At 43.4% G+C, this 25,445-nt stretch overlaps 1 protein-coding gene and 1 long non-coding RNA gene across 4 annotated transcripts in view; one reads left to right on the forward strand and one right to left on the reverse strand.

The window, feature by feature from the left end:
• Kcc (solute carrier family 12 member kcc) overlaps nt 1–19,749 on the reverse strand; it is a 188,020-nt gene extending 168,271 nt beyond the window's left edge. For 2 of the 3 annotated variants that reach the window (XM_076309102.1, XM_076309101.1), the window contains exon 1: nt 18,961–19,748. In XM_076309102.1, the coding sequence (XP_076165217.1) occupies nt 18,961–19,051 (91 nt within the window). In that variant the 5' untranslated portion in view covers nt 19,052–19,748. Of the gene's footprint in view, nt 1–18,960 lie in introns of all 3 variants that reach the window. The other variant, XM_076309103.1, reaches the window with a different exon arrangement.
• Nucleotides 19,750–20,437: 688 nt separating this feature from the next.
• LOC143146128 (uncharacterized) lies at nt 20,438–20,854 on the forward strand. Its single transcript, XR_012991841.1, has 2 exons — nt 20,438–20,577; nt 20,671–20,854. It is a non-coding gene; the product is annotated as an uncharacterized LOC143146128 (long non-coding RNA).
• Nucleotides 20,855–25,445: the final 4,591 nt, after the last annotated feature.

Genomic DNA, 25,445 nt, shown 5'->3' on the forward strand with positions numbered 1-25,445 from the left:
GATCGCAGAAGCCGCCTCGAACCGCTTTAAGTGATACGCCGCGCGTGTGTGAAAACAATAACGGCGTAATTGGGCCAATAATAAAATAATTGTTAGCGCTTGGGTGTTGCGTACGCGGCGTGATCTCTCTCTGTACTTAAACGCATCCGTGGATTGTCCAGTTCTGCGTCTCGAAGCGAGCCGGCGCTGGATGGGAAAATTCCTCGGTAAACAAATCTCGAACGTTAAAATGAAATCCTCGTTGTCGGTGTGTACCAATTGTTGAAGGCCAGCAATCATTAGCGGCATCAAGATGGAAGCGAGAATAATTAACGCTGAAAATATCCCGGGATTCGAGCACCGGATTCGCGTGCACCAGTAACAAAGTTACCCAACGCGTTGTCCAAACGAGGAAGTGATTGTTAAAATTGTGCACAAGTATTCGTAAATAAATTGCTCGATGATGATGCAACACACGCTCGCAAAATTGACGAACATTACGGATCGATATTGGAATTTTAATGCAGAAGGAAGCGGATCGTACAGGAGGAAGACATTTTACGGTTTACGATACACCGATACGAGAATCGAGGTTCTTTGGAATTTTTCCACGATTGAAAATATTCTTCTCTGACCCCTCGTCGGTTGACGATACATTGATACAAGTATTTAATTTATCTGTATTTTTCTACACTGAAAATATATTTTTCGTTCCATTCTTGTCCGTAAACGAAAATTAATTCAATAGAAAGCAATGTTTCCCCAAAAATTTTATACCGGTTAATGATACGTCGATACAAGAATTTAATTTATCCGTATTTTTCTACACTGAAAATATATTTTCCATTCCATTCTTGTCCGTAAACGAAAATTAACTCACAGAAGTATCTCCCCCAAAATACTATACCACTTGACGACACATTGATACAAAAATTTAATAATCCGTATTTTTCTACACTGAAAATATATTTTCCATTTTATTCTTGTCCGTAAACGAAAATTAATTCAACAGAAAGCAATATTTCCCCCAAAATATTATACCAGTTCACGACACATCGATACAAGAATTTAATTTATCCGTATTCTTCTACCCTGAAAATATATTTCCCATTCCTTCTCGTGAACTAAAATGAACTCACCGAAATATCCCCCCGAAAATACTATACCGCTCAATAATACATCCACACGAGAGATTGATTTAACATCTCCGTATTTTTCCACGTTGAAAATATATTCTCTCTCCCCTCGTTCGTCAATTAGAATTTCGATTCACAGAAAGGAAAGGAAACATATCCCCGAAAATAATACACCACTCGATAATACATCCACATGAGATCGATTTAACTTCCCAGTATTTTTTCCGTATCGAAGATATATTTTCAGTTCCCTTTGGCTCGAAATCCACCCCCTCAAGGCTTGCAACCCCCGCTTTGAAAAACATATCTCTGAAAAACATCGTTTCAAGACTTTACACACATAGTGTGGCATAGTTCTCGTTCGACTCGGCGAGCAAAACTCGCCTCTTACGTTTTCCGGGAAAACTATTTGCGTTCCGCGGTGTTTCCCACGTTTGTTTGTCAGCCGTAAACGAATCGATCGCAGAACCGGCCTCGTGTCCCGCGAAGCTTCAAAACGCGCCGCCGTACACGTATTACGCGGGTGGTCAAGAGCAGAACGATTAATTGAGATGTCAGGGGTCAATGGACACTGCGTTTCCAGAGTTTGCGACCTTCCCTGCTCGAACGATCGGTCATCGGGCGCGTCGCCTTTGTCGGTGCTCGCGGGATCGAAAACGAGCGAATCGCGCGAGAACCTTGAGCAATGGCGGCCGGGACCATTGGTGTCGCGAATTTCCACGCAACGAGCTCACCGATGTTTCGTCTTTGGGTGTAGAACACGTCCGAAAGAGAAATTGCGTTCATTTCTACCGCTCGCCGCCAGATGGCAGTGAACAGCAATGTACCTCCGTGAGATTTCACCGGATTTAGCTTCAATCCTGTTCTTATCGTAGAGGAAAAATATATATGTATAGGAAAATATGCCTATTCCTCTGTTATAATAATATATTCCCTCTGGATTACAGATGGAAATATATAGGGTCTGCGTAAGGTCACGATCTGTACAAAAGGAAAAGTCAAATTCGCTTGCAACGTGGAACACACACACGTTTTCTCGAAAACTTAAAAAGAGTTTTCTCTTTTTTTAAATTTTTCTCGATAACGGTCGATTCACGTCCGTATCGGTCGTTGGTTATATTGCAACTCGTCTTTTGTCTTTCGCAGTGGGCTTCAATGAGCTTTCTATTTATCGAAACAGTCCCTCACTCGATCGAAACTTCACGCGATTCGCTCGCGCAAAACTCGTCCCTACATTATTGTTTGTAGAAAATCATTTGTATCGGGTAACACCCGATCGTGACGAAAAAATATTTATCGAAGATTCTTATTTTCTTTGGAATAAATTTATCGAATTTCTTTTTTAAAATTGAAAATTTTAATTTAGTTTCGATGTAGTTTGGTTCGGATTACTTTCACGAGGTAAAAATACGTTTATCGTTTCTAAGGTGGACACTACAAACGGGAATGTTTTGTTTAAAATTTGATTTTCTTCCGAAGAAACAAACAAGGTCAGAAGGTTTAAAATATACGCGTATTGGAATGTCGAAAACATCTTCTCGGAAGATTTATTCCTTACATTTTCGTGGAACAGTAAAGGACTGTTTGTAAACTTTCGAGTTTAGCATCGATGTATTCGACGTTTGATTACTTTTCCAAAAGAACACCGACCGTACGAAAAACACGTTTATTACAACCAACTAGCGAGCAGGAGTGTTTATCTTAAAATACACTTATTATTTTCGTACAATAATTTTGTATCGAAAGCTCGAATAACATCGATCGTACCAAAAACACGTTTATTGATTCCAAATTCAATCTAGTAAACAAAAAAATATTCAATCTCAGATGTTCACTCTTGGACCCAGTGAACAAAAAAATATTTAATCTCAAACTCGCAAAACGTTGAGCCGAGACCGAATAATCTGTTTATTATTTCCAAATTCAACCTAATAAACAAAGAAATATTCAATCTCAGATGTCCACTCTTAGACCCAGTGAACAAAGAAATATTCAATCTCAGATGTCCACTCTTAGACCCAGTGAACAAAAAAATATTTAATCTCATACTCGCAAAACGTTGAGCCGAGACCGAATAATCTGTTTATTGTTTCAAAATTCAACCTACTAAACAAAGAAATATTCGATCTCAAATGTCCAGACCTAACCCAGTAAACAAAAAAATATTTAATCTCAAACTCGCAAAACGTCGAGCCAAGACCGAAACCCCGTTTATTGTTTCAAAATTCAACCTAGTAAACAAAGAAATATTCACCCTCAAATAATTAGCTTGGACCCAGTGAACAAACAAATATTTAATCTCAAACTTCCAACTTGGACTATACGTCGAGCTGAGACCGAATAACCCGTTTATTGTTTCCAAATTCAACCTAATAAACAAAGAAATATTCACCCTCAAATGACCAGCTTAGACCCAGTGAACAAAAAAATACTTAATCCCGAAACTTCCAACTTAAACAAAGTACTCGATCACGTATTCCGATCTCTTCTTGATCGTGACCGAAGGACCGGCGGAAAACAAGAAACAACACCGAAACGTTTCAAATGTACGCGCGTTTGAACCCGTTCCCTTGTCGTGGTACACAACTTCCTCGAATTTTCGTCGAACGAACGCGTTACGTGTTCAACCTGGCGTAACCTCTTCAATTGCACCGGGAAAGGGTGGGAAGACAGATGGTCGTCGGTTAATTCGTTCGCGCGGCGTTTCGAGAAATTCCAAGGAGAGTCCGGGGCCACCGTTTCGTGAATCTCATCGGCGAATGGTAGCCGTGGTAGATCCGCGAGGCGTGTGTTCTGGCCTCGTGGCGCGACGTTCCGCGAGATACGCATAGCTGTGGGAAAGATCGTTCCACCGAGTAGCCCGCGTGTCAATTGATATTTACCCCCGCGGGATACGTCACGAATTCCCGAGGAGAAGGCGGCCCGTTCTGTCCCGGCGTACGCGTATTAATATCTGAATTACGCCAACTGGCGTGCTCCGTGGACGGTCGCTTTTGTGTCCCGTTCCGGTCGTCGTCGTCGTCGTCTATCGTCGTACCGATAAACTTAAAAATATACCCGGACGAGAGATACACCGTGTATCGTGGCAGCTGTCGCCAGAGTTACGAGGAACTTGGGGCGTCCCGGTGCGCGAAATATTGGGTCCGGAGGAGAGAGAAGAAAAAAAGGAAAAAAGAGAAAAGAAAAGAGGGTGATCGATCAACGTCCAGTTAAAAATTGATAAAGATAAGCCGGGTAAAGACGTCGAGTATCCGGGAATATATTTTTCACGGTAGTCCCTTTCAGGTTGTCGCGTATTACGACAACCATATTCAAGTATCCGGAACGATACTTGATCGTTTTATTCGCGATAGTTTAGACTTCGCTGGAAATGGAGCGTACTGTGATTTTTGGAACAGGTTCGAGAAACGAGACTATTTTTTTTTTCGACCGTGATTTGAAAATGCGCGGGAAATATCGATGTTTAAACGAAGCGTCCGTTGAACGATAAACGACATTAAAAAATTGTTAAAGACGGAGGACGATATCCGGTCAGGGATGTATAATAATATAATAAACTTGTCGATCATTCGGGGATGTATTTTTCACGATGTATGGTACCCTTTAGAGTGCTCCCTTTCGAGTTGTCACACCTTACGAAAGCGACCGAACTTGATCGTTTTTTCACTCGTAAAAGTTTACGTTTCGCGGAGATAGGGTACACAGTAATTTTTTGGGGACGAGATAGAGTGATTGTTTGATAAAACGGGAAGAAAAAATATAGAGCAAGGTTCGTTTCTATCGCGGCCCGTTTTCGTGATAATCGCGCTCGAAGATACGCGATCGAGGGACACGTTCGCGCTCGAAATATACTTCAATTAGTGGTAATTCACGATTTACGATACATGATACGATTAAACGCGTTACACGAACGGGGACAGGCTAGAAAGGGACGACCAGCAACGGTCGGATGTCGAAATGGCAAGATAATTAGAAATACGGGTAGAATGTTTAATTAAGGCTAAGGGCGAGCGTGCGAAATATTAATTAAATTGTTGCGATGCACGCGGCACACGGAACGACCAACCATTTTATCGGGTATACGTGATTTTCACGTGTACGATCGTGTCGTGTACGGCCATGAACGTATTCGTTGGGTATTTTTTTTTTTTCTCTTCTTTCCCCCGCGGAACATTCTAAATCGCGAGTCATCGATCGCCACGTAAATCGGCAACCTTGATTCCCAATATCTGCGGAAGCGGAACACTTGACACCAATCTCTTTTTCTCTCTCTCCGACTCTCATCCCTCTTTTCGCTTGTTTCACCCTCTGCGGCCCTTCCTACCCCCGTTCGCCCTTCCCTTCCTCGTCAACGTTTGCTCCATTTCTGCCCCGTTCCTATTTTCCGTTTCTCGCGATCGTTCCTTTTTTCGCGAACCGTTCCATCTCCCGACGAAGTTTTTATTATCATTACGCGGTACAACCGGCCAGGTTGTTGCGAAATTAACCCCACCACCTATCGCGGTGCATCATCGCTGAGCAGTGAAAAATACGAATACTTGTTCTTTTAGTGGTAAAGAAAAAAATACAGATACTTATTCGTTTAGTAGCGATAAATAGGGACACTTATTTTTTTATTGGCAAAACGTTGGGGTACTTGTGTTTTGGTAGTAAACAAACATGGATACTTATTTTCCTAATGGTGAGAAACTGGGATACTTATTTTTCAGTAGTAAAAAAATATAGATACTTATTTTTTTAGTAGTGATAAATAAGGATACATATTTTTATTGGCAAAACATTGGGGTACTTGTGTTTTGGTAATGGACAAACATGGATACTTATTTTCTTAATGGTGAGAAACAGGGATACTTATTTTTCAGTAATAAAAGAATATGGATATTTTTTCTTTTAGTAGTAAAAAAATACAGCATACTTATATTTAATTAATAAACAATAACATTTATTAATCAGGAATAAGGATACTTATTTTTAATATCAAAAAGATAAAGATACTCATCCTTTCACTAGTAAGAAAATACAGATACTTATATTTTCGTAAGAAACAATAACATTGTTTACCAAGAAACAAGAATACTCATTTTCAACATTAAAAAGATATAGATACTCCTTCCTTAAATAGTAAAACAAAAATAAAGATACTTTTCTTTTACCCTCGGAAGATTCCCCCGTTTTGCAAGAAAGTTTTCCAAAAAGATTCCACTCGAGTAGAAATAACCGTGCGAAAAGAAAACAAGAAAAAATTCCAAAACTTACTCGTAAAAACGCTCGTCTTCGTCGCCTGGGTAACATTACTCATTCTACGTCTTTGAAGGCTCAACGTGTCTAGACAATACGCGACTACCGAAACTGTAACGAAAACGTCGAGAAACCCTTCGTACACGCTCGGAACAGATACGTGGGCCGGCACTTGGACGATACTAAAAATCATTGTGTGACGCTGAGACTGAGTTTACGGTTCCCTCCGTACTCTTAAAATAACCGTGGAAGCGCGAACGAATGATCCCGCGTCGCGCGTTTCGCGAGAGGGGCTCAATGGATCGTTCGCGGTGTTCGTATATTTCGTGGATCTTGAACAAAGGAGGCATCGGGGCGAATTCCCGTGGAGTTTCTCGCAACAATTCTCCCGCGACGGGGCACGAGCGAACATGACCTACATACCGCCGGTAGAGATGCACGGGTGACACACCGTGCTATCGCGGTCGAGCGTGTAACGTAGAGCCTTCACGCTTTACGTGGTATTCCACGACGAGAGATCCTGAAGAACTTCGGCTCGCGAAATCCGCTCGGACGAAGAAGACGTCGAAACGCGGCTCGTGAACATTCGCATCAGGTACCACCAACGAAATAATCGTGACTAAATGAACGAGTATGCATACGTGTGCGGTGTGGGAAATTGTACTCGCTTTAAAAGCGCGGCTCGTTCGTTACACTTTTCAGACTCGCGGTTTCGCCGACTCCTCAACTTTTGCCACCGCGAAACTCGAATTTTCTCCGCGAAACGTGGCCAAAAAGTAGAAGGTTCACGGAACGCTTCCAATCTACGGAAATTCGAAAATTCGTCCGGTGCTCGGAATTGGAGAATTTTTTTTAATTAATTGCTACGTGTAATTCTATTTATGAATAGAAATGTAGATGAAATATTGTTTCTTTGTAGTGGAACGATTTGTTCGATTGAGAATCACTGGTGTGGTTGGGAAATTTATTTTTCTACGTGTAATTCTATTTATGAATAGAAATGTAGATGAAATATTGTTTCTTTGTAGTTGAACGATTTGTTCGAGGGAGAACCACTGGTGTGGTTGGAAAATTTATTTTTCTTAGATGTAAACGAACTCGAAATATCGTGCGCTGAATAGGGACAGTTGTAAAATTGGTGCGAGAAGTCTGAATCTCGCTTGATTCGGTGACAGGCGGGGAGCGTGCGCGACTGCGCAGAGCGTCGAGCGACGGAGTGGGGATAGTAGAGCGGCAGGGAGGGGATGGCCTTCGGCAACCGGTTAATTTCGTTCTCACTTCACGACTTGCAGCTACGCGTTGCGTGAAGAGAGACTTCTCGAATGGACAAAATTTTAATGTAACAATTCTCCGAAGTTGGAGTCTGAGTAACGTTGATACATGTTGGATCGTGAGAATAAACCTGAGAACTTCTTCATAATTATATAATATCTACAAAGTCTTGAACGTCTTGACAATTATACAATATGTACAAAGTCTTGAACGTCTTGACAATTATACAATATATACAAAGTCTTGAACGTCTTGACAAGTATATAATATATACAAAGTCTTGACAATTACATAATATATACAAAGCCTTGACAATTATATAATATATACAAAGCCTTGACAATTATATAATATATACAAAGTCTTGAACGTCTTGACAACTATACAATATATACAAAGTCTTGACAATTATATAATATATATAAACTCTTGAACGTTTTGACAATTATACAATATATACAAAGTCTTGAACGTCTTGACAAATACATAATATACACAAACTCTTGCCAATTACATAATATATCCACGAGGTTTCGAATGTCCCAGAAATTACTTAATATCCAAAAGGTCTTGAAAGTCTCATCAATTGTACAACGGGGGTCCCGAAAGTCATGCGATCGAGTCGAAAGAAAGTCTCCCAAGGAACCGAAAGGGGACAAAGAACTCGATGAGAACTCGGTCCGGGAACTCACGCGAAGCTTTCTCGAAATAATCTTCACGCGGCTGGACGAATCGACGCGTAGCTACGCCGCGTCCGCAAAAGTCGGACCAGGCATCGCACGGTCGTCGGGAGCGTTAGCATAATTCTCTCTGTTGATAAACACAGTAGGTCCCCCCTCGTGGTACGGTCTGGCAGCGTGCCATACCGGCGAAATGTCTGGGTATGTACCGTAATACGACCGCGACAGACGCGCGGCGTCATACGTCCTCGGAAAGACGTGTATGCATAATGCATTCCACTGTGAACGCGCGATGTTGGCGGATACACAATGCCGGGTTCTGAAAGCGAAAGGTCTGTTAAAACGTGCCTCATTTATGCGCGCGTACCCGGAGAGCTTTCTTGTTAGCCCGCCTTACGCTACATCCACCTTTCTTCCTCGCGATGAGTGCTGTTAATCGCGCGCGAGACACCACCGCCTCCGGGCAACGTCTTCCCCGTAGTTTGAGAATACTGCAAGACACCTGCCGAGACTCGTCAAACAGTCCAGCGAGACTCTAGACGAGGAACTTCAAGTCGAAACAAAAGGTATCTTCACGCCAGTGACATCATTCTGGGATCGATATGCGTTACGATACACTTATGGGAGAGGTAGACTTTAGGGTACTGTTCTTTTTTGTACAGTTGGGAGGTAAATGGTGATTCTCAGGATTGAGGGGAACGTGGTGTAGACCTGGAGGTGACACTGTTCTACAGAAAATGCAAGAGAGAAGTTGGAGGAATTTTGCAAGACACCTGAGTCTCCTCAAACAGTCAGCAAGACTCTAGACGAGGAACTTCAAGTCGAAACAAAAGGTATCTTCACGCCAGTGACATCATTCTGGGATCGATATGCGTTACGATACACTTATGGGAGAGGTAGACTTTAGGATACTGTCTTTTTGTACAATTGGGAGGTAAATGGTGATTCTCAGGATTGAGGGGAACGTGGTGTAGACCTGGAGGTGACACTGTTCTACAGAAAATGCAAGAGAGAAGTTGGAGGAATTTTGCAAGACACCTGAGTCTCCTCAAACAGTTAGCAAGACTCTAGACGAGGAACTTCAAGTCGAAACAAAAGGTATCTTCACGCCAGTGACATCATTCTGGGATCGATATGCGTTACGATACACTTATGGGAGAGGTAGACCTAGAGTACTGTTTTTTTGCACAATTGGGAGGTAAATGGTGATTCTCCGGATTTGGGGGAACGTGGTGTAAACCTGGAGATGACACTGTTCTACAGAAAATGCAAGAAAGAGAGAGAGAGAGAGAGAGAGAGAGAGAGAGAGAGAGAGAGAGAGAGGAAGGTGATAGCTTTAGATTAGGTTGAAGGAATGTTGGAAGACACCTGTGACGTTAAAGGAAGAATTTCTCTGCGAGACAAAAGAAATCTACACGTCTTTGACATCATTCTAAGATCGATAGGCGTTTTACACTTATGGAAAAGGTAGACCCATGGTTCTATTTTTTGTACAGTTGGGGGCTGAAAGGTGATTCTCGGGATTGAGAGGAATGTCGTGTAGCCCTCGAGGTGACACTGTTCTACAGGCAATGCAAGAGACAGAGAAAGAGAGAGAGAGGTGGTGTTAGCTTTGGGTTAAGTCGGAGGAATTTTGCAAGACACCTGAGTCTCGTCAAACAGTCAGCAAGACTCTAGACGAGGAACTTCAAGTTGAGACAAAAGGCATCTCGACACCGGTGACATTATCCCGCGATCGATAGACATTACGATACACTCATGGAAGAAGTAGACCTATGGTTCTGTTTTTTTGTACAGCCAGGAACTGGAACACGATTCTCGGAAAGGGAACGTTCTCCTTGATGGCGAATACCGAAGATACCCTACACTAATAACACGTGTAAACGGAATGTGGACAGCGTCGAGTTTTTTTCCCCTTTAGCCACGAGGCTTCGAAGACCACCGTGTCCGACCTAAAACGAATTATAGTTCCCCGAGGAATTCTTTTCAACTCCACACGATACACGTAAAGTTCTCTCTATCCAAAATTCCCAGTTTCTTCAACCCGAAATTTATTACGTAAAAATTGAACAGTCTCGAAATTCGCAGACCTCTTCAGATCTATCGGTTCTGAAAGTAACAGGGAATTTTCGTGTGACGGATGATTACTCCGAAAACAGACGGTAACTCGATAGTCAGGGTTACCGTGAATGCCTTTAGAAATGACTTTAGAAAGCATACGAATCGATACTCGCTGAGGTTCCGCGAAAAGGGGGAAAGAACTTTGAATACCACGTCCCCCGTAGTCCGACCGAGAAATCTAAACGTCCATAGAGAAGCGAAACAATGAAACTGTTGTTACATTCCTGCGAGCTCGTTACACCGGGAGCTACCGCGAGGGGATAAGAACAAAGTGGCCACCGTTGAGACAGACGAGGATACTGGCTATGGATTAAACGGTAAACTCGTGCAGCTCAGTAGGAAACGGAGGCCCTTCGCAATGCGTACTAACCCCGTTCCATTTGTTCAGGAACAGGGCTCGTATTAATTACACCGATCCATCGTTCAAAAGCAGCTCCGTAATGGCCCCTTGAACCGTGGCGTTACAGTGAATCGTTCGTGGGTTAGGTGTTTTCGAATTGTAATTACACGCTCGATCGCATGTTAGATAGGCTAAGGTGCAAGGTTAACGGACTTGCAAACCTGAATCAATTTCATGTCGCGATCACCTTGAGCGTTTTCACTCGCGCGCGCTGATAAGACTCCTCTCGTTCCGTTTTAGACCGCGGACTGGGTCATTTCACGATCGTAAACTCTCACGTTTCGCGCTCGTCCATGGTCGCGAGACACTGCTTCCCAACGAATACGAAATAAGGGCTAATTGGTGGCTTCCGAAGCGGACATTAATTCCTCCCGGGGAAAATGTAAAATCCATTATCATACCTTGAGAATTCAATGAAAAAGTTCATGGAAAATTTAAATCTTTTTATGGGCCGATATATCAGTCTCGTTTGGAAATGTTCGAACTAATGGTGGAATTTCGTCGACTATTTTCTTAATAGTACCTCGTAATAATCTTCCAGATGTTCGAGCAGACGCTTGTGTCATAGAAATTTGTTTCTATTAATATTACGTATTTCCTTTCGAAAATTTACAAATAAGTAACAACTCAAAACGAGAGAAAATCGTATCCGTATTTGAACCCTCATTTTCCGATTACCAACGAGAAAGACGGTGCGTGGTCCATTGAAACATTATTAAAAAGACGGGACGACGCGTTTCGCAATTAAAGACGAAGAGTTTCGGGTAAATAAACGTCGTAGGATACGGACCGAGTAGAAACGAGCTCTCGTTCTCCAGTTAACATTTTCTTATCCCGAGAATTAAGAATGGAGAGCACGGTCTATAGAAAAGAATTTCTTATCTCTCTAATTGCAAGAATTTTCTCAAGCAGGAATGCTTCTGAGAGGCGTTTCGCGTACGGAACCGAGCTGCATTGTTCCTCGGTCGGGGTGAACTAAACGCGGCTAAGAAAGGTTCTCTACCCTGCCTGAAGCCACACGCTCCAGTTTCGACCGTCCGAGGGCGCCACGTCTCTCGCGCGACAACCCGACAAAGGGTACGATATATTCGCGCGGAATCGTTTCTCTAACGTAAACGCGAGTAGAACAGAACGGACAGCGGATACTGAGCAATGTTGCTCGAATGTACACATGCAACTAACAAGCTGCGTCTGAACAGCGAAATGTATCGTCTTCCACGAATTTGAGGTTAAGAGTGTCCTAAGATAGTGTCGCAACAACATCGCGACAAATTCAACTGTCATAGTACTAGTACGAACGAATTCGCTCGAAACGTTTCAAGCAGACGCTTTGTACACCGCCGGGTGAGCGCCACTTATTTTGGCCGTTCAAGGTTATTCTTCGTACAAACCTTTCGTGGGAAAAATTAATATTTTTCTAATAAATTAGAGACTTTTACTCGATCCAAAGAACCGAGAACCTTCGATTGGTAATTTTATACCTGTCGGTAAAATTCTGAGCCAAGTGTATTAAGTGTATTAATTTCACAATTAATCGAGAGGGTTAAGAAACCCTCACGCGGCACCGAAATTAACAATCTCGTTTTCCATGCCATCCAATCGTGACGCTCGTCGACAAATAGCGTCGAACCGGCAGAGGGAGGGAGGGAGGGGATAGAGATGCACAAGTCAGTCACGTGCACGATCGCAGACATTGCGCGGCGAAATACAACGCGTAGGGTGGGGTTGTATGATTATCGACCCCTCGTAGCTGCCTAGGCTTTTGTAGTGGCAGAGACGCAGCTGCCCCTTTTCACCCCCTCCCCAGCCCGGTTGGGTTTCTCGTCGACGAACTTCGGCCTTCGACGACCGAGGGGACCACGAGGGGTTCTCGTGCGATCGAAGAGAAAAAATTTGCTCGCCTTCCCCCTCCCTCCTCCCCTACTGATCCGAGGTTCTCGAGCAGGAATTCGCGGGATCTCGCGCGACGAGACGATACAAAATGAACGAACGAAAAACAGAGACGTGAACCGGGAACGAGTAACCAGTTCCGTGTACAGGTGGCGAGGGTTTTTCACGTACGCTCGTGGAAACAATCGAGGGGAAACGGAGTAGTTCTCGAGTAGTTGGTAAATTAATTCAATACGCGGTGCCCGACAAATACTGTTCAGTCAGCGCGGCAATTGTTCCCGATGTTTAACCAACGTTCGGAAGTTTGGTTACACTTGAAACATCTGCGACCAGGTCGTAATTTTCGACCGCGCGGGACACGCTTGCGGAAGCTAGGTCTCGTTTGGTCGACGGACAAATTACATTGGATCCGCTGATCTCGCGTCTGTTAATAAATCTTCAACCCTGCGAATGCTTCTCGATGGCTCTTCGATGGCTTTCAACGATCGAACGAAGAAATTCTATGGATGATAATTGTTTTACTCTTCGATAAAAGAATTCGGTCGAAAATGAGGGACGATATTTGAGGGAGTTGCGAGACGGTGGATCTGGAGGATCGATCGTGGCTCGAGAAAATGATTAAACCACGTGTTAAACGTTTAAAAGGACGACGAGATTATTTGAGTTCATATACATATTCTTGATACATATATGTTGATACATATTCTCAAATAGATTTACCATCTGTACAATTGTAAACACGGTTTACCGTCCTCTTTGCATAGTCCTTTATTCTCTTATAACCAGACAGACACAGTTCTTCTATATATAAATATATTGGATCGTTTGGAAAGTCGTTTCGTTTTTTTTTTTTTTTTTTTGATTTAAATGAAACACGATTTTTTTAGAGCGTATCAACATTTTAATACACTCATTCTGATACTTGTAATTATCATACTTATGATACTATTATAATTACTCATTCTGATACTTGTAATTATCATATTTATGATACTATTATAGTTACTCATCATTCTAATACTTACTCAGTATACAGTTACTCAGCGTTCTAATACTTACTCAGTATATAGTTACTCAACATTCTAATACTTACTCAGTATATAGTTACTCAACATTCTAATACTTACTCAGTATATAGTTACTCAACGTTCTAATACTTACTCAGTATATAGTTACTCAATGTTCTAATACTTACTCAGTATATAGTTACTCAACATTCTAATACTTACTCAGTATATAGTTACTCAATGTTCTAATACTTACTCAGTATATAGTTACTCAACATTCTAATACTTACTCAGTATATAGTCACTCAACATTCTAATACTTACTCAGTATATAGTTACTGAACATTCTAATACTTACTCAGTATATAGTTACTAATACTATTATAATTACTCAACATTCTAATACTTAGTATATAGTTACTCATACTATTAAAGTTACTCGACATTCTAATACTTAGTATATAATAACTCATACTGTTATAGTTACTCGACATTCTAATACTTAGTATATAGTAACTCATACTATTATAGTTACTCAACACTCCAATACGTTAGTAAACTAAATTAATACGAATCCTATCAGAAACCTTCTATTTTGAGCAACCCTGTATACCGTGTACCAATCGAACCTAAGTAAAATGTTTTCCTGGATGAAATTCTCTTGAGATTCCGAGTCCACACTGTGGCAACGTCTTTCTTGTTCAATTCCAAAACGTAAAACGTCTTATTGATAACCCACCCAGCGTCAAATCGATCGAAACATCTTTCTGGTAATTTACAGAATTTTCTTTCCGGCATTACAGGCTGCTCCTTCCGGCCACGAGAGTTGAGAAACCCTGATCCCGATAATCGAATCGTCGCGGTTCGGGTAGGATCAAGGTGGCCGACCTTGACAATTGCAACGTTACATCGATACTTTATTTTCGGAGCCAGACATGCTCCGAATGTTACCGGGACACTCGACAATGGAAGAACGAAAATGAGCGAACGTTCTCTGTAACTCCATCTCCGTCGCGGTTCGGGAATGATTGTTCGTTGATTGTTTCTCCGGGCCATTTTCTGCGAATTCGGACGGATTGGTTTCGACGTACGAGGGCAGAAACGATGTAGATCAAACGGAGTGTGTCCGCGGGAGAACCGCCCACCAGTCCGCGTCAGTACACGTGGGGAAATGTACGAAGTGCGTGGAAAATTTGGATCAAGGGCAAACGAATCGCGTGAAACGAACGCGTCTTCGTTTCATCGACGAACAGATTCCTGGTAAATAAAGTCGTTCTCCCACCTGAACGATTCGATCGAGAAAAATTCACCAGAGAAATGAAAAAGGTCGCTTCGAAGACTCCACGTGCGTGCCTATTGCTTCGTTTAGATATGAAAACGGTTTAATTTTTCAAAGTACGGGTCGTCAATTTTTCAAGTATAGATTGTCGTTTAAATAATTCCAATGTAGTCACGATCGAGTTGTTCAAGTGCAAGAAAAGCTTCATTTTTCAATGTATAGACGACTACTGTGTACTCATTTTCCAACCGAGTTACCACCACGTTGTTCAAGTGGAAGAACAGCTTAAGTTTTCAATATATAAACGACTATCGTGTCAATAATTCTCCAATCGAGTTGTTCAAGTGGAAGAACGGCATAACGTTTCAACGCACAGACGACTACCTAGTAATAATTTTTCAAACGACTCACAATCGCGTCTAGGTGGTATAACGGCTTAATGTTTCGACTATCGAGTTCCAATTTTCTCGAGATCGCATTATCGAAGTGAAAGAGGATCTCGAACGTTCGATACGCAAGTACCAATCGATAATACTTTCCTTCGTATCGCTGTCACGTTACTCAAGTGGGAGAGTGGCTTAAGCACAAGGAACGATCGAACGATAATTTTTTCGCTCGTGTCGTCGTCGCGTTAGTAAGGTGGGACCGTGACTCAATTATATCAAGTCGAGGTGATTATCCAAGTGTAATTTTCTCTCTCGTGTCGGTGTCGTATTATTTATTTAAGTGAGAGAGCAACTTGAGCGACTTCTAAGCGACTGTCACGCGATTCACTTTTCGATCGGGACGCGCGCACGAGGTGCACGAGGTGTACAAAGTGGAAGAACGACTTAAACCGTTCGCATCCGGCTCGATTAAATATCGAATTTCTTCCACTAATCGTCCGCGGTCGCAGATATCGACTAATCGAGGCTGCCACGCCTCTGGAACACGAAAATAGACGAAAGTGACGGCATCAAGGTTCCCCCACGACTGTTGCTACCGAGTTGGAACAACGATCCCTACCCGTGAGCCGAGTCACGAAAACGTTACCCGAGTTTATTAGTGGAATGATCGATAACACGGGGACACGTTACGCTTAAAACACTGATGTTTCGTGTTTTTCAACACTTGATGATGTGTTGAAAACACGATCGACCGTTTTTGAACACTTAATGATGTGTTGAAAACACGATCGACCGTTTTTGAACACTTGATGTGTTGAAAACACGACCGACCGTTTTTGAATACTTGATGATGTGTTGAAAACACGATCGACCGTTTTTGAACACTTGATGATTATATTAAAAACACAATCGACCGTTTTTGAACACTTGATGTGTTGAAAACACGACCGACCGTTTTTGAACACTTGATGATGTGTTGAAAACACGATCGACCGTTTTTGAACACTTGATGATTTGTTGAAAATACGATCGACCGTTTTTGAACACTTGATGATGTGTTGAAAACACGATCGACCGTTTTTGAACACTTGATGTGTTGAAAACACGACCGACCGTTTTTGAACACTTGATGATGTGTTGAAAACACGATCGACCGTTTTTGAACACTTGATGATTATATTAAAAACACAATCGACCGTTTTTGAACACTTGATGTGTTGAAAACACGACCGACCGTTTTTGAACACTTGATGATGTGTTGAAAACACGATCGACCGTTTTTGAACACTTGATGATTTGTTGAAAATACGATCGACCGTTTTTGAACACTTGATGATGTGTTGCAAACACGACCGACCGTTTTTGAACACTTGGTGATGTGTTGAAAACACGATCGACCGTTTTTGAACACTTGATGTGTTGAAAACACGACCGACCGTTTTTGAACACTTGATGATTGTGTTGAAAACACGTCCAACCGTTTTTGAAAACACGATCGACCAATCGGTTCGTTGGACGAACGAACGAAAACCGGACGAACGAGAAGAGAGGAAGCCGTAAAGGTCGCTGAGTCAGCGCGAAAGAAGTGTGAGAATCGGTAACCCGACGCGGACATTTTTTATCAGACGGTCTCGCGTTGGGACGATAGCGTGGTATTTCGAGCGGTACCAACGTTCTCGTACGAAACGGTGTTACGTCGCGACGCGTTCGATGTTCGACGAACGACGCGTCGTAACTGCACGATTATTGCCGTGGACGGGCGTCGAGACGCTTCAGCGTCTTTCCAACGTCACGGAAAATGCATCGGCACGTTTCGTCGCGAGCTCGCGACAGTCAAGCAGGGAGGTAGCCGTTCTGGGAATCGGATCGCTCTTGTCTAGAGCGTAAAACAAATATGGAAGGTGACTGTTCTCTACCGGTTGACGCGTACGAGCGAATCAAAGTTACGGAGATACGTAAAATATGATTTACACGATGAAGATTCGAGCTTGGTGTGTTTCTTGGATATCGAAACCAACCGAAAGAACTTGTAAATATAATTAATTAATATTTACGCTATCGGCGATGAGTTGAAATTTAGAAATTGAGAAAAATTTAGAATTGATTTAGAGAGTGTATAGAAATAAGATTCGAAGGAAATAGAAAATATTAAGTGCAGATAGTACACGGTATCGATTATTCTGTGTGAAAGATAAAGGGAATTGGTAAAGGAGCGACAGTTAATGAGACAATATTCTTTTTCATTATAATTTCCATTTAGAATTTTAGAATCGTGACTTGTCCTTTGTTTCTGAAGACTTCGATGCAATTATTGCTCGATAGACGACGATTTTTTAACAATGATTCTGTTCATCTTTCGACGATCGCTTGGTAAGGTTATGAAACAGGATTAGAGTGACAAGTCGTCGATCGTTGGATTATTCCACGTTCGTAGACCGGCCGGACGGATCGATGCTGAACGCTATCGACTTCCGGTTCACGCGGAAATCCCGCGCGGCAGATAAGAAGTCTTATTCGCGAGACGCGGGAAGTGACATTCGCGTGCTCCGTTCGAGAATTCCTTCACTGAACGCGTCGGTTGAATTTGAAACGATTGGGAACATTGATTATCTTCGTCGAGCGAAATTGGTTGGCCCGTCGCGAGCAACGGTTCCTGGCAACGACAGGTCCCGAAAGATCGATCGACCTTGGCGCGAAAATATTTCATTCGGTAGGCCTCGACCTTTCCACGAGATCGTTAACTATCGAGAAAGAAAGCTTTTTCGTGAGTTGCAACGCCTCACGCGTCGACTCGATCCTGTCCAACCGGTGAAGATTATCCGATGAAAAGTCGGTTGACGACTCGTTGAGCACAAGGATGGGGATTTGTCATTGGAAGGTCGTGTATCGCCGATCCCATCGTGAAGTGACAATCCTGGTACGCGATCACCGACACCGAATTATATACACGTAAATACGAGTTACCAATTCGATTAATTCGTAAACGTTCACGCAAACACGGGAAATTTTATATCTCCCATCGCGTTCAATTTGGTTACACACCTGTGTAACCATATCCACGCTACCTTTTAGCTAATTGTTCCACACCTGAACGCTCCAAGGAATATACGCCCGAGTAATTATATTTACACCTCCTTCCAGCCAATTATTTTTTCCCAACACCCGAGGGCTTCGAGGTAGCCAGCCAAAAACCTCGACGGTTGAAATTTCCCATATAAAAAGGAACGATTAAATTTCCTACTCCAACGAATGTGTACTTACTCCGTATTTGCACAAAGTTACGTTCCCTGTGTTCGTTTCCAACAATCAAAATCGACACGATTGAAACCGTGGCCGTTATCGCGGCCACGAATCGCTCGTGTAATTTTCCACGGAATATTCCACCACCCACGCTCCGAAAAAGGAGCGCGCGCGGTCGCGAGGAGATAAAAAAAGGGTTCGCGATGGACACGGCCGGTTTAATCGCGTCCCGCGCCACGCGCGGTGCACGTGACGTCGCGAGAATCGTCCCCGTTCGGCGAGGTGCAACCGATCGATCCCGATCGCGAGTGAAACACCCGCGCTAGACTCACCGTAGTCCAACGATTGTTGTTGCTGCTGTTGCTGCTGTTGTTGCGCGTATTGGGACGCACTGTTGGCTGGCGTGACGCGGAACCGTTCCATTCTTCGCGTGTATCCTCGTGCGCGGCTAGCCCACCGTGAACACCGGTGTGCGCGTGTGACACCACCGAATTGACCGTCTGTTGTGTCTTGGTGCGCGTACGATCACCGTGCTACGCGTAAACGTAACTCGAGCCGAGACGAACCGATACGTGACGCCCGCACTTGCGTTTGCGACGATTGGCGAACGCGTTCTCCATTCGCCGGTGGGACGTCACGGGCTTCTAGCGGCCGCGGTTGTGACCGTGCCGCCGCGGCACAACAACCGGCGCGTGGAGTGGGGGAAGAGAAAAAAAAGAAACAACCGGGAGGGATCGCGCGGCGGTAAAAGAAACAGAAACGGTCGACGCTTCGAGGAAACGACCGCGGCTCGACTGTGTACACTCGAGACCCGTGCGCGGGGTGTCACCGTTCGCGCGAATGGGTCCCTCTTCTTCTCCGTTGCTCCAGACAACCGCGCCTCGGTGTCCCCCGTGGACGTCACGCACGCTTCGTTCAATTGTCCCACGACCAACGATCTCTCGACGCGGACCAACGACTGCCGCGTAACGATCACGGTGTCTCGGCTTCTTCGATCGTTTCTACTTCGTCTGACTAACGTACGAAGGGTTCTCGCGATAGAGAGAGAGAGAGAATGTGTGTGTGTGGCTCAATCGTTCCGACTCGCGGTTTATTATAGCGGTTCTGCCGGTCGGGAGCCTCTTGCTCGCGTTGCGTTTGGGTAACCGACTGCGCTCGCTCGTTCGCTCGCGCTGACACAAGGTCTACTCGTGGCTTCGGCCCGATCGCCCGTTTTATATATATATACATATGTACACACCAGTGGCCCGCACGCGTCTACGTGCACGTGTGTCTGCACGCCCGTGCGCCAGGGGGCCCGGGTGTACACACTTCTACCAGACAAACGTGCACGGTGCCACTCGCGTGTGCGTGAGCCAGTGCGTAAGCGAGACACACACAGACTCTCACCAGGGACGTAGCTATCGCGTAACTACCCTTCGCGAGGACCGCCATTGGTCGTCGTCGGTGTAGTCGGACGATTCGTCGAATAAGGATGTCGCCTGGAAGCCAATGAACGAAACGGAGATCGACAGGAATCTTGTTTTTGCGTGGAAGGTTCTATCGTCGAACCGTGGGTACTGTTTCGACTCGGGGAGTCGTTTATGGTAAAATGAAACAGGATTAGCGACCGTAGCGTCGTTATTAAGAAACAATAACCTTTCGAGTGACAAAGTTAGAACCACTCTTAGTACACCGCTCTTAGAACAGCGATGGTAAAATCCCTTTAGCGAAATATGAACGCCTTTGTGCCCGATAAAGATAAAGGTATTGCCCGCTTTCAAGTGACAAACTCGGGATCGCTCGTGGACGAAATATTCGGTAATTTTTAGCTCGTGTAGAAGTTAAAACAGCAGTTGGTAATTGAGCCTGGAAAACGGAAGTTGCTGCAACATCGAGGGCACCTGCGCAACAGTGGGTACGGAACGTAAAGAAAATAATATTGAATTTATGGAGTGGCGGGACTTCGGGTACGTTTGTTCCAGCTAAGTTTCGCGCAATGTTGAACGATACGGTGAAACAAGGGACGTGTATTATTGGTACAGCAATGTAAACTTGATAAGTTGCAGGACTGGCCTCAAGTACAGTCACATCGTTTTACAAACACCCTTGCATCGCACCCCTCTGGAACTTGCACACGATTATGCTACGCGTACGCGTGTGGAACCAGCAACCATAAAATGTTTCCAACGAAACACCACTGGTGTAGTTGCAATTGTTTTCACACGACGAGGAACAAATTGGTAACGGTAATTGTGAGAATGATCAAAGTGGAAGATTTGTAAAAATTTGATTCGTTGCTCGCTATTAAATGTACCACTTGGATAACTTGTATTATAATTGTCGATTATTGATTTATATTTTATATGTTTTATCTTGTATTATTCATAACGAAACATCACTGATATACTTGCAATTGTTTTCACACGACGAGGAACAAATTGGTAACGTTACCAATGATTGTAAGAATGATCAAAGTGGAAGATTTGTAAAAATTTGATTCGTTGCTCGCTATTAAATGTACAACTTGTATTATAATTGTCGATTATTGATTTATATTTCAATCTGCGATTTATCCGCGTTTTATCGTGTATTATTCATAACTAACTCCTAAACTAGGAATTTTGGTATTGATTTTGCACCCCCTTTACCGACTTTAAGCGCTCCTGTGCAATACTTAGCGAGCTTAGTGCTTTAAGCCGGTCCTGATAAGTTGCTCGGTGTCTTCCTAGGCTACTTCGTGAACTTTTAAGTGCAACATTTACCGCGAGTCCCGCTAATTGAATTTTTGCTATCATTCTTCCTCGCCTTACGCCCGTTATTAAATACCGGGGGAAGTCGACAAAGACTTACCACAAAGTTTATGTTTATTGCGCAGTCGACGAAACAAAAACTACGATATACAGGACAGACTTTACTCCACTTTGCCGAAAGTTACGCTAATTGTTTGCTTACGTCTCGAACCGACTGTACAATGACCTGTATCGATTAAGAATCTCCTTCGAATAATATAAAAATCGAACAAATGACTGGAATACTCAGTCATTCTAGAAAATGAGAAAAATAATAAAAAAACAATAGATATGATAAACCATGCATGATAATATACGGTGCACGAATGATAAGAATGAAAATTGAAAAGCAAGCGACAAATATAAATAAAAAGTGTGCAAACAATCGATTGTACAATTTAGACGACGTGTATAAAACATATTCACATTGCGAGTACTGGATCTGAATCATCGTTTATGCATTATACTTATTCTTTTGTTTCCACGCACAATGGACGAAACTGCACAAAAGAATATACATTAACATTACCATACAGAGTTAACTAAGAAACACATAAATTATCTAAATCGATTCGTTTTTCAATCTTCTCCTCCTGGAATTGCACAAGTGGAAATACTAAGTGGCTGAAAAAAAAAAAAGAAAAAACAAAGAAACAGACTCGAGTCGTACAAACTTCGTTCACCGGAATAACAATCTCCAAATAGTTGACAGAAAGTACGCCTCCCGTTGCTCGCCGATATCACCGACGCATTTAGTACAATCAAATTCTCAGATAGCACGTTTCGTTCTCGTTCGATACATTCTGCCAACCATTCGCCCCCACAAAGAATGCTCGTGGTTCAACACACGCGCACGCACACGCAAACACACACATACGGATACACACTTCCACCTGTGCGTGCATTCACGCTCTCAGGACCGTACCACCGATTCGACCGGCCACTCACGTACCCCGGAATAGACAATTCTTAATTTCCAATTCCAGCTTCTTAATTCACGATCGTCGCGGGTCTCGTTACGAGTCTCGTTACCCGTCCCTCGTTCCTTGATTCGTTTGCAATGCAAACCCGTGCCCGTTTCCATCGCAGCCAGCGACACAGAGAGTAACAGAGAACACCGCTCGGTTACGCTCGCAAGGGACGCCGCGTTAGCCCGGAAGAGTATTGATTATCACGGAATCTCTTTAAGTGCGAGCGCCTCGAAATGCTGCCCGCGTAATTGCCAATTGAATTCTTTATTAGACCACGCGAACATCAGATCCGATGAACAGATCGGGATTTCGTTGCCACCGATTCGACGCCAGCGGTCCCCGATCGTTCGCGCGGCCCGTCGCACGCGCGCACGCGCATCTGCGTTCCAGATTTCAGGGTTACGAGTACGCATGCGCGGTGGACGCTCGTGCGCGGCACACGCGCAGCTCGCCGCGCATATATTTTCGTCCGCGAGGTTGCCGGGACACGCGGTCGCGAAACTTTCGTCGCAGCGTTGTTCTAGGTGGCAGCAGGAAACGGAACCCCGTTTCCCAACCGGAGAATTTCATTGCGCGTATCGCGTCGTCGCACTCTTCACCCCCCCTCTCCTCACTGCCCGCGGGAAAAACGGTCGGACGTTTCGAACACGAAACGAACACGAAACCGACGAGATTACTCGCCGACGTGAACCCACTACGTGTACGATTATCAGCGGGTTCACGATCGTGAATTACGAGGTAACGTTTATACAGATTCTTATCTACCGAGTGCAATTCGCAACGGCACACATTCGTAGTTTAGAGAACGTGAATTGTTCCCGTGGTGTTGTCTCGGTTACGACGTCCCGAATGTTTCTGCGCGATGTAATTTCTGTTGCGTGGACGGATTAATTGTTTGGTTGTTTGGACGAATGGAAGATATGGAGAATTTATGATTCAATAAGATTCAAGAGAATGGGGAATGTATAATTCAAGAAAATTCAAGAAAATGGGGAATGTATCATTCAAGAAAATTCAAGAAAATGGAGAGTATATAATTCAAGAAAATGGAGAGTATATAATTCAAGAAAATGGAGAATATATAATTCAAGAAAATGGAGAATATATAATTCAAGAAAATTCAAGAAAATGGAGAATATATGATTCAATAAGATTCAAGAAAATGGGTAATATATCATTCAATAAAATTCAAGAAAATGGAGAATATATAATTCAAGAAAATGGAGAATATACAATTTAAGAAAATGGGGAATATATAATTCAATAAAATGTTTGTACACTCTAAAAAAAATCATGTTTCATTTTCACAAAAAAAAAAAAACGAAATGACTTTCCGAACAACCCAATAAAACGAAACTTCCGCGTGCACGTGAATCGTATACGGAACGGAAATCGAGAAAAATTTCGCACGCGAATTTGAAACGATGATTCACGCAACTCGAAATGAAATTAAGGAAACGAACGAGGGCAGTGAAAAATACTGGGGGGAGATACCTACGATGCCGCGGGATTGATGATAATTAAGGACAGAAATTTTACGAGGAAATTATGTAAATTCGATACGAAATGAAATTAAAGAAACGAGGAGGATCCGGTGTGGAGATAGGTAGAGGAGTAGGGTATCGCGTGATCGATGAAAATTAAAGGACGATAAATTTTACATAAAATTTTTAACTCTTTGCCCTCGAGAAGATCCTTTGAGTCGTGAAATTAATCTGAAATGGAACATTTTTATACGCATCGCATACACGCGTTCACACTCTACAAGAACGTGATATTTAAATTCCAATTTGAATTCCAACACCACGAAGTTTGGAATTCAAGATCGAAAAAAGTACACCGAATTAGGTGTCACCGAGTAGTCTCCTCCTGACTCCAAATTCGTCAATGCGAATTTTACATAAATTGCGATTTTACACACAGGAATCTTTTCGTTGTTTTTCCACGGCACGTCTTCGAGGTTTGGTATTTCCATGGCGTGCATTCGATAAGATACATTCAATCGGATACATTTGATTAGATACATTTGAATTACGGAAGATCTTGTCTAATTAGAGATATCGTTCGCGTTGAACCGTACCAGAAAGGATGGAACGACATTAAACGCCCTTGGAGTCTTAAAAGTTGCGTATAGACACGGTGCTCAGCTCCGGGTCTTGAAAAAGTTCATTTGGGTACCAACGGGAGGTAATAACCGTACCGTTGGATCGTAAAATGGTACTCTATCCAACGGCCGATATCCGAGGAGCTCTTTTATCGGTCACCCCCGCCGCAGGATCACTTTAAATAGGCAATACGGAGGGACGGAGCGTCGTTAATGGCGGACTGCGCTTACGTGTGCAACCTCTCGTGCATTCTTTTTTAATCCCAACCGTTGTAAATCAATTTCCGTGGAGTCGTAGGATCCGATACGACCGACGATCGGGCCGTAGGCTCGTAAATAGAAAGAATACTCGAGTAGCGCGGATCCAAGACCAACGATCGTTTCGCTACCGATAAGCTGCATTAGAATTTCAAATGAAAGACTTCAACGAACGAGTTGCGTTAACCCCTTCGGAACCAACTGATTCAGAAGCGACGAAAGGAGAGTACGAAAGAGTTACGTAAATAATTCCCAAACGTTCTTTCTCTTCTCATTTGCCAGCACTCGTCGATACTCCGTTTGTCAAGTGAACGAGGAAAATGATACAGGTGTATCGTTTGAAAATACGATGAAACTTTTGGCCTCGATCCGATGGAAAGTTCGCACCGAAACTCTAAATGTACAAAGTTTACAACCTCAACTACACCGAGCTGTTCTCTCGTTGAATGGTATAGGGCACATTGTACCGTGCACGGTGGCCTCCGAAGGAGTTAACAACGAAGACCGAAACTGGATGGATGGAACTCCATCCGACGCTGTAGAAGCTGCACGGATGAGTCCTTGGGGATTGACACGCATATTGTTGCATTCGGTTGATAATAGGTGCCCATTGTCGCGGCGGGCTTTTGTCGTTCGCGACAATGTAACGGCTGGTTGTCGGCGAGACGTTTTCAAAAGTGCGGCATATTCGAGCGGTGTACGACGACGGTTGC

This window comes from Ptiloglossa arizonensis, chromosome 4 (genome assembly GCF_051014685.1).
Source record: "Ptiloglossa arizonensis isolate GNS036 chromosome 4, iyPtiAriz1_principal, whole genome shotgun sequence".
In the NCBI taxonomy this organism is placed as follows: domain Eukaryota; kingdom Metazoa; phylum Arthropoda; class Insecta; order Hymenoptera; family Colletidae; genus Ptiloglossa; species Ptiloglossa arizonensis.